This window comes from Hippocampus guttulatus, chromosome 13 (genome assembly GCF_054856545.1).
Source record: "Hippocampus guttulatus isolate MCC_2025c chromosome 13, RoL_Hgut_1.0, whole genome shotgun sequence".
Taxonomy (NCBI): Eukaryota; Metazoa; Chordata; class Actinopteri; order Syngnathiformes; family Syngnathidae; genus Hippocampus; species Hippocampus guttulatus.
This window is the reverse complement of record NC_141273.1, coordinates 10,125,614-10,141,179: the sequence shown is the minus strand read 5'-3', so window position 1 is coordinate 10,141,179 and position 15,566 is coordinate 10,125,614. Positions and strand designations below refer to the sequence as shown.

At 42.1% G+C, this 15,566-nt stretch overlaps 1 protein-coding gene across 1 annotated transcript; it reads left to right on the top strand.

The window, feature by feature from the left end:
* The first annotated feature begins 46 nt into the window (after nucleotides 1-46).
* On the top strand, nucleotides 47-15,461 carry hif1aa (hypoxia inducible factor 1 subunit alpha a). The gene is made up of 15 exons (XM_086126484.1): nucleotides 47-357; nucleotides 6,145-6,335; nucleotides 7,619-7,770; nucleotides 7,958-8,042; nucleotides 8,502-8,611; nucleotides 9,056-9,249; nucleotides 9,401-9,507; nucleotides 9,635-9,782; nucleotides 10,745-11,061; nucleotides 11,151-11,350; nucleotides 12,810-12,929; nucleotides 13,018-13,274; nucleotides 13,368-13,467; nucleotides 14,201-14,288; nucleotides 14,381-15,461. The coding sequence occupies exons 1-15, from the start codon at nucleotides 326-328 to the stop codon at nucleotides 14,542-14,544; spliced, it is 2,265 nt and encodes a 754-aa protein (XP_085982610.1). The 5' UTR covers nucleotides 47-325; the 3' UTR covers nucleotides 14,545-15,461.
* The last annotated feature ends 105 nt before the right edge of the window (nucleotides 15,462-15,566 follow it).

Here is a 15,566-nt window from a genome sequence, read left to right as displayed (position 1 = left end):
GCGCGTCCACGGGGGGCTGCTCATGTGATTGCGCGTCCCCGCGGCCTACGCTGAAGTCAGTAATCCTGCGTTCGTGTAGTTCGAGTTTCCAGTTTTCCAGCGTGGCAACGCTGCCAGTTTTGGACGGACGAATGGCCTGCCTATAAACGGCGAGAAGACTTGTTTCCTCACAAAATAAACACACCGATAGCTCATACGAACAACACTTAAGGAGCGAGAAGCCCACATCGGCGAGAATCTGTTGGTGTTTGGCGTCATTCGTCGACGGCTACGGAGACAGCTTGACACTGATCGAGCGACACAACTCGGGTGCTTTGGTCCTGAAATGGACACGGGAATTGTACCTGAAAAGAAAAGGTAATCTATACGATCGTTTAACGCTATACACGGCCGTTTGTCAAAATACGTGCGCGGTGTTTTGAACTCTAGAATTAGCGCGATTTTACGTGTACTCTTCCTGCGTTTACGACGATATAATGTATTTGATAGCTTGTGGCTAACTTGACTAGCTAGCGAGCTTCTGACGCCCCTTTGTTGGTCGGGTTTACTTTATTTCCCCGAATGTAAACCATTTCTAACTGAATACGTCGATGTAATTTGTAAAGAATCTCTTTAGAGTTTGTTTATTTTTTGGTGATCGGCGAGACTTTTCCTGACACGTTTTATCACAGTAATAACTGCTGTCAAGGTTTGACGTTGTAGCGATTGGTGGACCTTATCTCTGGTGAGCATTGCTGTGTTGTGGTTCTTGTTAAATATGTATAAGTAGTCGTCTGGTAACGTCATAGGGTCGCTCTGGGTTATTACTGTGCCAGGCACTTGGTGTAAACACGTCAACAGTAGTAAGAACACAGTAAGCTAAATATTGACAGGCGTCAGTAGTAAAATTGTTTGAACACACATCTGAAACCAAGCAGGCACTTTGTCCATGATAATATTTGAAAAGCCAATTGTAGCTTTGTAGTTACTCCTCTAACATTCTGTTTTAGTGACCAACCAATCAACAAAGGAATCAAGAGATTTGCATGCTGCACTTGATGTCATTTTTGTGTGTTTGCCATTTACATGTTGAAGTAAAGTAGCAGTGATATTGTGTAGTATTTTGTCCCTTAAATAAAAATTAACAGCGATGTTGTTAGAGCCCAATCTCCTGTGGCTTTACTTTGCTTACTTGCTGCCAAGTTGAAATTTGGCACATTGTCCCGTGTATAGGTTGAGTTACTTGTCTGATAATCCAGTGTGTGTAGTTTGCCAACTACAGTGGCTGTAAAAGTCTAAACACTATTGTTAAAATGCCAGGTTTTTATGCTGTATATAATGAGACCAAGATAAGTAAAAAAAAAAATATTTTTTTATAATCCCAGCACCTCATTGCATTGTAGAGGTTATAAATCCCGTTGATGTTGGGAAAAAAGGAAAAGAAACCCTTAGTCTCAGTTTTTCATATCACAAAAATCTGGAATTTGAACGGGGGTATATGGCTCCTTTTCACCGTCATTGTCGGTTATTGGCTTCTTCATAGTTGTACTCGGGTTTGATGCAAGTTATGTTGCCCAGTGCTATGTTGCATATTATTCCCGCCTCATCTCTTAATCACCAAGGTTTGACGTCAGAAGTAGTTGCTAAATTTGTGTAGCAGGGGATTTTTCTCCAACTGCTGAGTCCACTTCATGCCTTTATAACCAATCCAAGACTGTGCACAGTTTGGCGAGCTAGACAATCAATCCTTGCCGGAAGATATTTGCTTCCTAACTGGAAATCACAGGACGCTTTTATTCGGAGCATGTTCATATTTTAGGTGCAAGAGTAAACTTGACATCACAACATATGCCAAAGATACAATATCCCTTACATTTTATTACTCTTCTTCTGTCAAAAGCAAATTATTAAGTGGATGGATAATGCTCCTACAATAGCCACCGATGTTGATGTAGCATTCGCTGCCTTAGCCTGGGTGAAGGAATCAACAAAGTAGTATTGAGCCATAACCAAAGTCTTATTTGAAAACAAATGTTGTTGTAGTGTCGGTCGCAATATGCCAAAACAATATGAAAGTAGCACTGAACTGTGCCGCAACCATCAGCCTATGTGTTTGAATGAACTCTCACTCTTGTATGCTTCCTCTCTCCCCACCCCTTGACTCCCCCAACCATTGTTTTCATTTTTCTGGGGCAGGTTGTACCTATTAAGTCAGTTTCTCTTTGTCAGTTGCTCTGTACACGTGTGCGTGTGCGACGACAATACACAAACATCCATTTATTCATTCAATCACTACTCGGACTGGAATGTCTGCATTTAAGGCCTTCGGGAAATCCGAAATTACACAACTTCTGAACAACACTACTGTGGTTGGACAATGTACTTGACTTGACTTGGTGTTACTCAGTGATGATTTCATGTGCCACCAGACTCTTTTTTTGGGGGGGGGGGGCGAACATTGCTTTCATAATGTGCAATTTTACATTATGGAGTCGGGCTGGACACTGTTAAGAATCTCATCGTTCAATTGCGACCCTTTTGCATGAAAATGTGCACATAGCCTAACGGTGCATATGGAGTCCAAAAATAAAAAAACAAACAAACGAACATGACACTGAGAAAGTAAAGTATTTATGAACTTAAATTATATGTATTTCCTCTTGGAAATTTTAATACAATAAAAACAAACCATAATAGCAACTTATCTGTGCATACTGTATGTGCACAAGTAAAAAACAAAAAAAAAACATCCAATCCAAATGACCGTAAAATTTGATGCGGCTGAGGAGGAGGAAGTGCATTCAGTCACAGGACTCAGTAGGAAGCAAAACACCGAAGGGTTTCATGTGCAGTAAATAGGCAGGAGACTACTGTTTTCACCACCAGCCTTCTAAACGGGTACTGATACGGATCAAAGCTTTTGAGATTATTCATCGCTTCACCGTCTGAAGTGACAAGAGTTCAGAAAGTTGCAGAACGTGCGACTGGACCTTGTCGCTGACCACTTTTTTTATATTAGCAATAAAGCTGCAATAAAAGATAACGAACAGATAGATCTCCTCCGGAATGTTGAAAGTGCGGTGAAAAGACACTCGGACTCAATTTGTACTGTAACACAATGTTGCTTAAGTCCACAGCAAAGGTAAAAGTACACTTTAAAAATGCCTATCAGCCAGCTGTATTGTCATACTGCGGACGCCCATGTCACTCACCAGGCCCTGCCATTTAAAGCCACACACATGCATACACAATTTAAATTGATCTCTTCTTTTATTTATAATTTTATCTGTGGTTTTATTTTTCTTTCTTTTGTCCTTGATTGTAAAGTGTCTTTGAGTGTTGTGAAAGGCGCTTATAAATTATTATTATTATTATTATTATTATTCAGAGTCACAGATGCTATACTATAGCATATACTGTATACTATATAGCCGCTATATAGTGTTGAGTTAAAATATTTCATGACCTAGTGCCGACCTTGGGGATGGTATTGTAATGTTTGCTAATGCCAAATTGAATTTTATTTTATTACTCAACTAATCACTGGGATAACTTTTAGAACACTAGCTAGCTGCAGCCATAATACGGTATTGTATTGTGATGCTGTTTTTGACAGCACTCTAAAAGAAAAAAAAAAGCACTAAAGGAACACTTGCAGCCAGTGAACAGAACACTGAGCGAGTGGAATGTTGGCACCATGTTTAGAATGCCGAGTACTGGCGGTCACTCTTTTTTTTTTTTTTTTTACCCCTTTCTTTGCTGGAGTCAATCCTCTTTATTTGTTTTTTCCCCAGGCTGCAATTAGGGTCTGCTAATTCCTTTTTCTTTCTTTTTTTTTTTTTTTTATCCGTCAACAATGGTCCTGACCACAATGAAATGGTTCTTTTCAGTCCAGTCTGGCTTTTATTGGAGAAAATTGGATAATGAAATGCGTCATCTCTAGTTGTGTTATGCGTCCAGTTTACTACAATGTCACCAACGTGGTCCTTGGCCAGACATTTTCAGCTTCCTCGTTTTCTCACAGAGCTTCTAGTTGTGGGGCATTAGCACATTAAATCATACATTAGACAATCTTTCCTGTCAAATTAAACAGTCGTGACTGAGAGTGATATCTCAAGTGAAGTGTCAGTCCCCCCAAACAAAAATACCTCCGAAATCCAGTTACTGGTTGCAGGGATTTTAACTGCATACTCTTTTCTTTCACTGTTAATCTCCCTTCCGCTGGTTCACATTTGGTTACTGGCTGGAATACACTATGTTCATTCACTCGTAGTGTTTATTTATACTGTATTTGAAAATTACACAAGGATATTAAAGAGAAGCTAAACCATACTGTATGTGTTGAGGTTTGTAGCGTTGAACTGCAGATGACTGCTGGCCATGCCTGACCCCAAGTGCATGAGTATTGTTATATAACTTTGGCCTCACGCCTGGGGAAAGTGTTCATATCTGCTGGGGATTGTTTTTTCTTGGTCTTTCTGATAGAGAGCGAAAGCAGTGTCTATCTCGATCATAGGTTAAACTGCATTTTTTTTCTTAATTTAGTCAGACAAAAAGCAGATTAACCATGATGCTGCATCTTACAGTTTAGAATGTTGAGTAACAAATCATTGATTGGATGGAAGACTCTGCTTTTGAAAAAAAAATCTTTGTGTTTTGAAAAGGTTCACAGTGGTCAGTCTGAGAAAGACAGAATTTTTATCTGTGTAAATGTCAAGTAGCGTAACCCAAGGGTATCAAACTGATTTTAGAGTCGCGGGCCACTTGGGAGTTACGGCTTCGCTCGGAGGGCCAGTGCAAAATCGCAACGTTATTTAGGCGGTATCTGCACTAATATCATGCGGCCATTGTTTCAAAACTTGCCAACGTTTATTGGTATGATCTAAATCGGAAATAAGAGTCCATATGCCTAAAGAATGTTTGGTTTCATATCGCGTCGTCAAATCACCTCCAAGCTTTGCTCGATGGCTGACATTACAATGATTCTTTAATATCCATCCATATTGCTTGCTGAATTCATTTGAGTCGTTAGTGACTTTGACATAAAACAAGAAGCAGAAGTGTCAAAAACATATCGCAACAATCTGACTGCACCCTATGAGGCTTACTGATAATGTGACGTAAATTTGTCAACGGTATTTGTTGTATTCGGAAGGTGCTTGGGAAATTAGTTTCTCAACAATGTGGAGAAGATGACTCCACTCAGAATGGCGAATTGTTCAACTGGTGGACCTCTGAAGGTGGCGTCCACAAATTATCCAAATAACATTGCAATTCACATATTGCAGACGTAATAACAGTGGCCTTTGATGTAGGTATCAGGAATTGTCCAAGCATGGGACTCTCTAAATGGCAGGTGAAAGTTGAGGAAGGGCTGTTTGTGTGCACGCTCCCAATCACCTGACTGTTCCATCATGCAGAGCTATTTTTAGTTGTTCTCACTGCTTTGACTGTGAACGTGTGCAGCCACAGATTTTTTGCATATGCCTCATTTTCTTCTTAAGACATATCACTAAGGCTCCAACTGTCAAGTATTTGAATAATCTGTCTATTTTTTGGATTAATTGATTTATTGAGTAAACATTTTAAAAAATTCCACTCCTTTGTGTGTGTGTGTGTGTTTGTTTGTGCGGGCACGTGTGCACGCACGCATGTGTGTTCAAGAGGTTCGGATCACCGGTACCTTGTGGAAATGAGCTGCATGTGCTTGTCAAATTGACATTTACTTTGTGAAACAAATTAAGTATAAACTTTTGAATTTATTTTGGTGTCCATTTTTTTCTGTACTGCCATGAAACAGCATTTTTATTAATTAAAGTTACTTAAAACAAGATAGAAAAAAAAGTAGTGTGGTCACTGTTTGTGGTCTCTTGAAATGGTTCCGGTTTTTTGGCTAATTTTGTAGCCTGTTAAGTTCGCCTCCTAATCAAAATATGTGTTGCGCTTTGGCCTTCTGCTGCACCAAGACAGAGTGAACGTTCTTCTCAACCAATCACAGTGACGGAGCACACTCCTTCGCAGGCCAATCGAATATGATGACCGTGATCCTGATGATATCTTAGCCGTTTGCTTTGTTTTCTCTCGCAATGTAGATCCCGTGTGAAGGGGTGGGTTGTGTTCTCGTGCACCTCAATGCATGATTTACCCCCCAACTGTCTCCTGCAGGGTGAGCTCGGAGCGAAGGAAGGAGAAGTCAAGGGATGCGGCGAGATGCCGGCGCGGGAAGGAGTCCGAGGTGTTCTACGAGCTCGCTGAGCAGCTGCCATTGCCGCACAGCGTCAGCTCCGGCCTCGACAAGGCCTCCGTCATGAGACTCACCATCAGCTACCTGCGCATGAGAAAACTGCTCGGCACTGGTCAGTTGCTGCTTTCATATACGGCCAGATAATATTGCTATCATTGTAGGAGGTCTCGGTGGAAGGAATTAAAGGGTGAACATATTGGCCACCATATTGTTGCCAGTCAATTGGAATCCATGCATTTCCAAATGAGCTATTTTCGCTAAATTAATCCAAAAAAGCACCATCTTGATCAAAATGATGTTCAATTGGAAATTGTAGATGCAAAACAAAAACAAATAAAAATCGAAATCCAAATTTGATATGCTCTCACTGATGAAAATTTTTGGAACCTGTCCCCCTGCAGCCACCAGCTGCAGACATCAAAGTCTGCGCTCATGGCGACCTCCCAAACATACAATAAGCCTTTTATTCTCACAAAGATCTAAAACTATCCAAACTTTCAGTCTTTAGGTGACATAATGTGACACTATTTCCACGAAGTGCGGAAGAGGCGGAGTTTTACAGCAATTGTCAGAAAATTCAAGTGTTGAGCATTCAAGTGTCGTCTGCAAACTTCGAGAAGTTGACAACTGGGCTCATTGAGGTGCAATTGTTAACATGGAGGGACAGGAACAGCAGGGAAAGGATGCGTCCTTCGGGTCCTGGTGCTGATGACGCGTGTGGGTGATGTGGTTTCACTCAGCCTCACCCGCTGCGTCCCGCCCGTCAAGAAGCTGCAAATCCACTGGCAGGTGGAAATGCCGAGCTTCGAGGAGAGGAACTCATGCATGATGATGATGCAGAGCTGAAGTTCCCGAAGAGGATCCTAGCGTAGGTCCTTGCGCCATTGAGTTTTTCCAGGATGAATACACTCCCATGTTGACTGCATCATAGACTGACATGTTGCTCAGTAGGCAAACTTCATGGGGTCAAGATGGGTTCCTCTGAGGCTCTTTAAGTGGTCCAGCATGAGGTGGCCAAAGGAAATGATGACCATTGATGTCAGAACGACAGTCCTGTTGTCATTCAGTCCCGTTACTACTGCAATTATCTTGGGGACTGTGATCATGGTGCCGTGTTTGACGCAGGGTGGGAATTTCATCCTAGATATAGGAAATCAATAAACATACAGAAGACTTACATTGCACACACTCAGTAATCCTGTGAGATGAAATTTGAAGCCTTCCGAAAGATCACCAAATTAAGAACTGTCAATGGTAACAGAGCCAAATGAAGCCAAAATTACCTGAACTAATTTACCACATTATCCAGCATTCATATTTCAGACATGATGCGCTCTTGAAAACCGTGGCTCATTTAAAGCTTTAATTTCTCACTTTGCTTTTCTGTCCCTCCAGATGAGCCGAAGCCAGAGGAGGAGAGTGAATTGGATACACAGTTGAACAGTCCCTACTTAAAAGCTCTGGAGGGCTTTCTAATGGTGCTGTCAGAAGATGGCGACATGATTTATCTCTCGGAGAATGTTAACAAGTGCCTCGGCCTGGCACAGGTAAGTCTGAATCGAAAGTGTCAGCGTTAAGTGAAGTGGAGAGGAAACCGTCTGAGTCTTGTGTTAGTATTTTTAGAAGCAATGAAGTACTGATACTTCTCGATAAAGAAGGTTAGAGGTCACCAAGTTAACACTGCATGAAATGCTGATGTGAAATGTCTTCACACTCTGTCTCTGACTTCTGCAGTTTGACCTGACTGGGCACAACGTGTTTGATTTCACACATCCCTGTGACCAGGACGAGTTGAGGGAAATGCTGGTCCACAGAACAGGTACGCAGCATTTTACCATCCTAACTCACAAGAGTCAAATGCATGTGAATTTTCCTTTTGAATACCGGAAGAATTTGCTCTATCACCATGCCATTCCTATGTTGCAACACAAATGCCTTTGATTATACATTTCATCTCAAGACATTTTAGCATACAAACAGTATTTCTTTGCATAGCCCCTTGAGTGACTGGGGGCCAGTCCAGGATGTAGTGGGCCTTTTAGTGTGCCATCTGAGAGAGGCGTAAGTTCCTCACAACCCTCAAGTGGTAGAGAAAATAAACGGGTGGGCTTCATCAGTGGGCTTTGTATTTCATTTTCGGAGACAATGAAACACAGAGTAAAACAAAACAAAAACATTAATCGCCAGGCACTTTCAATTCTAATCACTAATAGAAAATAGAAACGTTTCAGGAAATGGTGAAAGATCTCATCTTCTCAATGGACTTTCTTCATTACAGGCTCCAAAAAGACAAAGGAACCAAACACAGAGCGCAGCTTCTTCCTTCGAATGAAGTGCACGCTCACGAGCCGGGGCCGTACTGTCAATGTCAAGTCTGCTACATGGAAGGTAATGGAAGGTCTTCCTGGTCATTATAAGAGTTGGACTGAAACCTTGATAATGATGTGAACTGCATGTCGCCAAGTGTCTTCATCACTCGTAACCCAATAGCCAATTGAAAAGCAAAGTGGCCATTAGTCAGTAAACTTCATTTTAATCCAAAAATAGTCAGTCTATAATTCTATATGTGCACAGATGTCAACATCTGATAGGCCATTAGCAGACCCTTCTGACTCAAGCCCATGCGAAAGGCATTAACCATCGAATTACTGAGCTCGAATTACATATTTATATCATGACAATTCCATACCCTAAGCAGAATTTACATTTTCCACTTTAGTTGCCTGTCAGCACGACATCGAGAGTGCTTGATCACGAAGACAAATAATCTGGAGCGTGGAATATACTTTTGTTTGATTCTAAGAGTAGCCCACTCACTCTTCACGTCTTCAGGTGCTCCACTGCTGTGGACACATGCGTTCACACAGTGGCCTCAACGAGAACGACCACAAGGAGCCATCGCTACCCTACCTGGTGCTGATCTGCGATCCTATTCCACACCCTTCCAACATCGAGGTCCCTCTGGATGCCAAGACCTTTCTCAGCCGCCACACAATGGATATGAAATTCACATATTGTGACGAGAGGTGAGCGCGCATGACTCAGCATCATAGTCCTACTTGTTGCCTGTCACCCCCACAGCAATCTCTTTCTCACTGGTGCCTACTGCGAAATTTTAAGGTTTGACTTTTCATTTGAGGTTGCAGTGGAATTTAATCATTCATTGTGCTCCCTCAGGATCACTGAGCTTTTGGGGTATGATCCAGAGGACCTGTTGGATCGTTCTGTGTACGAGTACTATCACGCACTGGACTCAGACCACCTCACCAAGACTCATCACAACTGTAAGCATCACTGCTAAGACCACATGGGATCTTGAATGTAGCCCAAATATTGTTGTAAATAACCTCCGACTGCAGCGTTTTGGAGAGTGACGTACCATCAACGTGCTTGTGCTTGTATTTGTTGCAGTGTTTGCAAAGGGCCAGGTCAGCACAGGCCAATACCGGATGTTGGCCAAGAGAGGAGGTTTTGTGTGGGTGGAAACACAAGCAACTGTCATCTACAATAATAAGAACTCGCAGCCGCAATGTGTGGTCTGTGTCAACTTTGTCCTCAGGTACCAATGATTCCTTCATAATAAGAAATAAATCATCTTTGGTTATAATGAAACATTTTATTTTCAGTGATGTTGTGGGTAGTTAAAAAAAAAAAATAATAAATAAATAAATAAATATATATACACACTGTATATATATATATTTAAATATCACTCCTTTTTAACAGTAAATAAACACATGCTCTTGGGGGGGGGGGGGGCCGAGCCCTGCCACCAATAAAAAAATGGGAGTACCGTAATTAACACCCAATGGAAATATAAATTGTATTTTATCAAATGTATAAATGCCAGTATTAACAGTTTAAATCATTAATATAATACAAACTGTGATCACAAAATGCCTTTCATCACCCACAAACTCATCGTACAACATTGCCATTAAAAAGTAAATAGACACAAATGGAGATACGCATGTATAGGCTTGTGAGCGAAAATATACTCCTGTGAGTTTTTTTTTTTTTTTTTGCAACCCAGGCTTAATTTATATGTTGAGTCAAGAAGTATCAAATCAACAAATGTCCTTCGCGCACACTACTTTCCACTTTTGCTTTGGCGCCATCTTGTGGCATCCTAGAATGTGACAGCATGCCTCAAACCATTAATAGGAGGCAATTTTAGTTGAGGGTCGGGTCCACAGAAAAATAGGGTGAATATCGCTGATGTTGGGGCGAAACCTCTGTTTGGTGAATGTCATACATTTTCACAAATTCATACTAAAGATGCTCACGTGTGTGTCCGCGCGATTTTTTTATTTTTATTTTATTTTTTTACAAATTCTTGACCAGTCTGAAGCGTTGAAAATGGCTTGCTGTCTTTGACGATGTGATGTTAATAATTGAACAAATGCTGTTTTGTTTGGTCTTTTGAAAAGTGATGATTTTGGAGGTACAATAACTCATGTGACCCATATGTGAATAACAAACTGTGACTTGGCGCGGGTTCCCTGTATCCCTATTCTACAGTGGCATCCAGGACGAAAAACAGATCTTGTCCCTGGAGCAGACAGAAGATGTGAAGCCTGTGAAGGAGGAGCAGAAGGATCCCGAAAAGGTTGTTGTGCTGAGCTGCTCATTAGAGAAGTCCCCAACCCTGCTGAAAAACAAGGAAAGAGAGGAGGAGAAGGCTCCTGAGCTGGATGTGATCAAGCTGTTCACACAAACGCTTGAGCCAAAGCCAGTGACCAGCCTGTACGAGCAGCTGAAGGAAGAGCCCGAGGCCTTGACTTTGCTCGCCCCAGCAGCTGGAGACACCATCATTTCCTTGGATTTCAGCTGCCCTGGTTTGTGGCCTCATACATACTTGGAAGTCCTTTTGACTGTACATGTATGGAATGCTTGCCTCCTAACACCTTGCTGTCCTCTACTACAGAATCTGACATCCAGCTGTTGAAAGACGTGCCCCTCTACAATGATGTGATGCTTCCTGCCACCAGTGAAAAGCTGGCACTGCCTCTTTCTCCTCTGCCGCCCAGCGAGCCCCTCAGTGTTGATGTCACCGCTGTGAACGGGAAAAGTGACAACTATGTCGGGCCCGTGTCCAAATCAACAACCAGCAACAGCACAGCAGAGGTAAAGCCGCCAAAAGCTCAATTTAAATTCATTTATTGTTGTAATCCACCAAGATTTGGATGTACCGTATTTTCACGACCATTCGGCGCACCGTATGGTTGGGCGCAGTCTCATTAATGGGTGCTATTTCTGTATTTTACACATAGACAAAACGCACTGTATTATTGGGCGCAATTTTAAAGTGGTAAAACATACGCCAGCTTAAACATACGGCATGCATGCGCGCACGCTAAAAACATGTTAGCTTGAAGCATACGATAGCATGCCAAGACATACAGATACAAGCTAAAAACACGTTTTTAAAAAGGCAACGAAGCAAAACGGAGTTCCGTTGTATTTTATTTAGCCATCGTACAATGTACTCACGTTTTTCGATCAATCATCACCCAGAAATCCATCAAAGTCCTCATCCTCTGTATCAGAATTGAACAATTGTGCAAGTACCGGTAATCCATCAAAAACGCCGTGTTCCTTCTCGTTGTCAGTCACTCTCATTGCCATGTGGCTCCACAGAAATGATGCCAAAAACTCGAACAACAGTGCAAGCAGACACGTTCGTCCAAGCAGCCACAATCCATTCGCAAATTGTGGCGTAACTCGCCCGGCGCTGCCTCTCACTCTTTGTAAAGTTGTGTTTGCCATCGATCATTCATTGTTCCCATGCCGTTCGCAACTTTACTTTGAACGCTCGGTTGATGCCGATGTCAAGCGGTTGGAGTTCTTTAGTCAAGCCTCCGGGAATAACGGCAAGCTCAGAGTTCATTTGCTTGACTTGGTTTTTCACCGCTGCTGTGAGATGGGCACGCATGCCAAAAGCATAACCGATGGCTTGAAGTTTGAACTGAGCTTCGTAGGCGTGTCTCTTTGTAGAATTTATTTTCGGGGGTTCTTAGAAACCAAAACCGAAGTTGTTTTGCAACAATGCACATAGCCACACTCTATACAGGTGTTGGTACCTGCTTGTGGCGTCCCTTTAGCGTCCACTTACACGCCCACCCTTCACTGATTGGCCGACTTCTTTGCCGCATGCCTGTCCACAGTCACTTCCGCCGTTTCTCTATATAAACAGCGTGTCGGCTGTCAGTCAGGTTTTGGAACTCAGCGCATACACAAGACGCTCCGCATCATAAGGCGTCCTGTCCATTTTGGAGAAAATTTAAGACTTTTAATGGCGCCTTATAGTCGTGAAAATACGCTACATTGAGTTTGAGTTCACGAATTGCCTCGTTCATGAACAAATTGCTTTTTTTTTTTAACCTTTCTTTATGTTCTTGTGTATAGCTATTTTTCATTAAATGAATGGGTACTTTAGAGTAGTGTATGGTATAAACTTTCACCTATGTAGAATACATTGTAATTGCAGTTTTACGCACTTCTACAGTGGACTGCAAGACACAATCCAGATAATGCATTTGTTGTTTAATTCTCAAATAAGAGGCAACTCAATTTCAATCTATAGGTACCTCCTCCTCCAGACTTTTGCTTGACCATGGACCCGGACATCTCTGACTTTAAACTAGACTTGGTGGAGAAGCTGTTTGCCATTGATACACAACCCAAAACCCCCTTTACCATGCAGGTAAAGAAACCAGAAAGGATGGTCTTGCTCATGATTGATCTTTCAAAACAATGAACACAAAATGATACAATGGTTCTCTTCCCGAAAGGCAATGGAGGACTTGGACCTTGAGATGTTGGCTCCCTACATCCCCATGGATGATGACTTCCAGCTGCGTAGTGTGAGCCCCGAACAGCCGCTATCTTGTGGACTACTTGTCAAATCGCTCGAGAGCTCGTCACACGCCACTCAGAATCTGCATAACGATCTTGGCCTGCCCTTCAGCACGCCAAGCAGTGGCACCACGTCCCCGACACCGCCTGACCGAGTCGCTGTTTCCCCCTCTTCCTCCAGCCTCATTAAGAGGTAAAGGTTCCACCATATGCTCTAGCTGCTAACCTCGACGCCCAAAGTTTTGCATGATATGTGCGGTAGTATCATGTCATGTTTGTGCCGCAGAACGCCACAATTGGACAAAGAGGTGTCCCTACGCACCCTGGCAGCTCAAAGTGCACAGCGCAAAAGAAAAATGGATGACATACGAGAGATGGTTGGCCAGGTAACATTTTGGTATTCTCACATCACAAGTGAAGTCTTCGTTATAATAGTTGCACTTAGTGGGCCCACAGCAAGATTCTGGCGAAAGCATATGAATAGCCAGAATTTGAGGTGCACTGCGTTTCATTTCGAGGAGGTGTGTAGCTGTGAGGTACTTCCAATCGTCGTCCCTTGTTCTGTAAAGGGAACCCTCATAATTGCCCCACCATATTGAATAACTGCCCCTGGTTATCATCATTTTCAGGGCTAGTTCTGCAACTGAAAATACACATTTTTTTTCAGATATTCATTGATAGATCATAAGGGTATGGATGCCTTTACCCCTTATTACTAAAAATAAATAAATAAATAAAAAGCCTGGATTTTTGTTTTAGATAACATGTCAGAGATTACATTTCATGGAAAAAATTAAGGTTCGGAGATACACAAGGTCAAATCATAGGTCAAGTTGCTAAAATATGCACCAATATTCAAAATGATTGCAGATTGGGAATCCCTGTTGAACCCCCTGTTATGATTGACCTCTAATTTGAGATTTAGGGTTGTGCCGTCACTATGAACAAAGTACAAGTCTCGTCAAAATCTAAATTTGCTTGGTTAATCCCACTAGGTGATTTGTCATAGAACAACACTTAACTGTTTATTTGTATTGGCTGGTGGCAAGCTGGGTCACATGAAATGACGTGGGCCAGATGCGAGTTTGACATCCAAATTAACAATTGATGTTTTTCCAGGAAACTTTGCCTAAGGAAAACATGAAGCAAGGGAAGAAACTGAAGGTTGAGTTGGGCACAACGCAAACTGTACTCCTGCTGCCTTCAGGTTTAATTGAGGACATTCCTCTTGTGGATTGTGCCATTGGTGGCTTTTGTTCCATTCTTAATATGAGCTGCCGTCTGTTGTTGTTGTCGTAGATTTGGCGAGTTGCCTGTTAGGCAGCACATCAGAGGCCACCAGGTCCCTCTTCAACCTGCCGCAGCTCACCCGCTACGACTGCGAAGTCAATGCCCCGTTACAGGGCCGCCAGTATCTGCTGCAGGGGGAGGAGCTTCTGCGCGCCTTGGACCACGTCAACTGAGTCCGCTGTTGGACTTGACACTAGTTTCTCCTTCTCATTTTCCTTCTCCCCCTGCCCATTCTCTTATTTATATATCTGAATACGTCCAACTCAAGTTTGGCTGCTGTTTGCGCACATTATGTGAAGTCCATAGCATTCCACTGTGACAAACGCCATAGCAGCATCCGAGTCACTTCGGGGAATCACAAGGTTCCAGTTTGTTGATTCTTTCGGTTTCCATTTCTCTCCTCCTGGGAGTTTCTCAGCACACGACGCCTCTCAGATGAGCTTTTCCAGCAGGTCACCAAGAATCTGGCGCAACTGCCAGCAGTGTATTGTAAGCTTCAGTCGCACAATTTATATTTTCTTAAAAAGAATACTGTTACCAGCAAAATATATTAAGCCTTTTTAAAACTAGTTTTAATGAAATTTGAACACTTTAATTTTTTGCTCCCACAGTTTTTTGTCTTAATATCCGTAGTCCACAAATATGGTTAGAATGTTGGCTCCATTTATTCACCGTCTTGTCTTGTTAGTCTTTGAATACATTTAACTGTGTAGCAGTCCAGTACATCAGCCACTTTATTACTTTCCTGTATGTGTGTTATTGTATGTACTGTACACCAGCGAAACTAACTTGGTTTGAGTTCTCAAATTGAGCTCTGCCAAAATATGTAACTGGGTTTGCGTTGCTTCACATTGCTTTTTCTCCATCAACCAGGATCGGGGTGGCTTTTTTTTTTTTTAAATTTTAAAGATGGGTTACACTCAAAACACAAATAAGGGGGATCTGAACAGGCTGCATTTTACTGATGTGATCATAGCACCATTTGTAATTTGTCCAACATCGCTCAGTTAATTGTAGTCTGTGTAATTGAACAAATAATCAATTATACCATGCTTCTTGTTACTAACATTAAATGGCTGTCTTACAATTATTTCATGTGTCATGAATTTACACCGTCAGAAGGCGTTGAATGAGAAATAGATGAATGTTTATCAAATCAAATGCTGACTCGATAAAATGTGAAAACATTTAAAAG

What these genes read in the sequence shown, in the direction of transcription:
- hif1aa (XM_086126484.1), top strand. Translation starts at nt 326, where the DNA reads ATGGACACGGGAATTGTACCTGAAAAGAAAAG. An exon ending in ATTGTACCTGAAAAGAAAAG is followed by an intron (nt 358 to 6,144) that starts GTAATCTATACG and finishes TGTCTCCTGCAG; the next exon opens with GGTGAGCTCGGAGCGAAGGA. An exon ending in TCAAGTCTGCTACATGGAAG is followed by an intron (nt 8,612 to 9,055) that starts GTAATGGAAGGT and finishes TCACGTCTTCAG; the next exon opens with GTGCTCCACTGCTGTGGACA.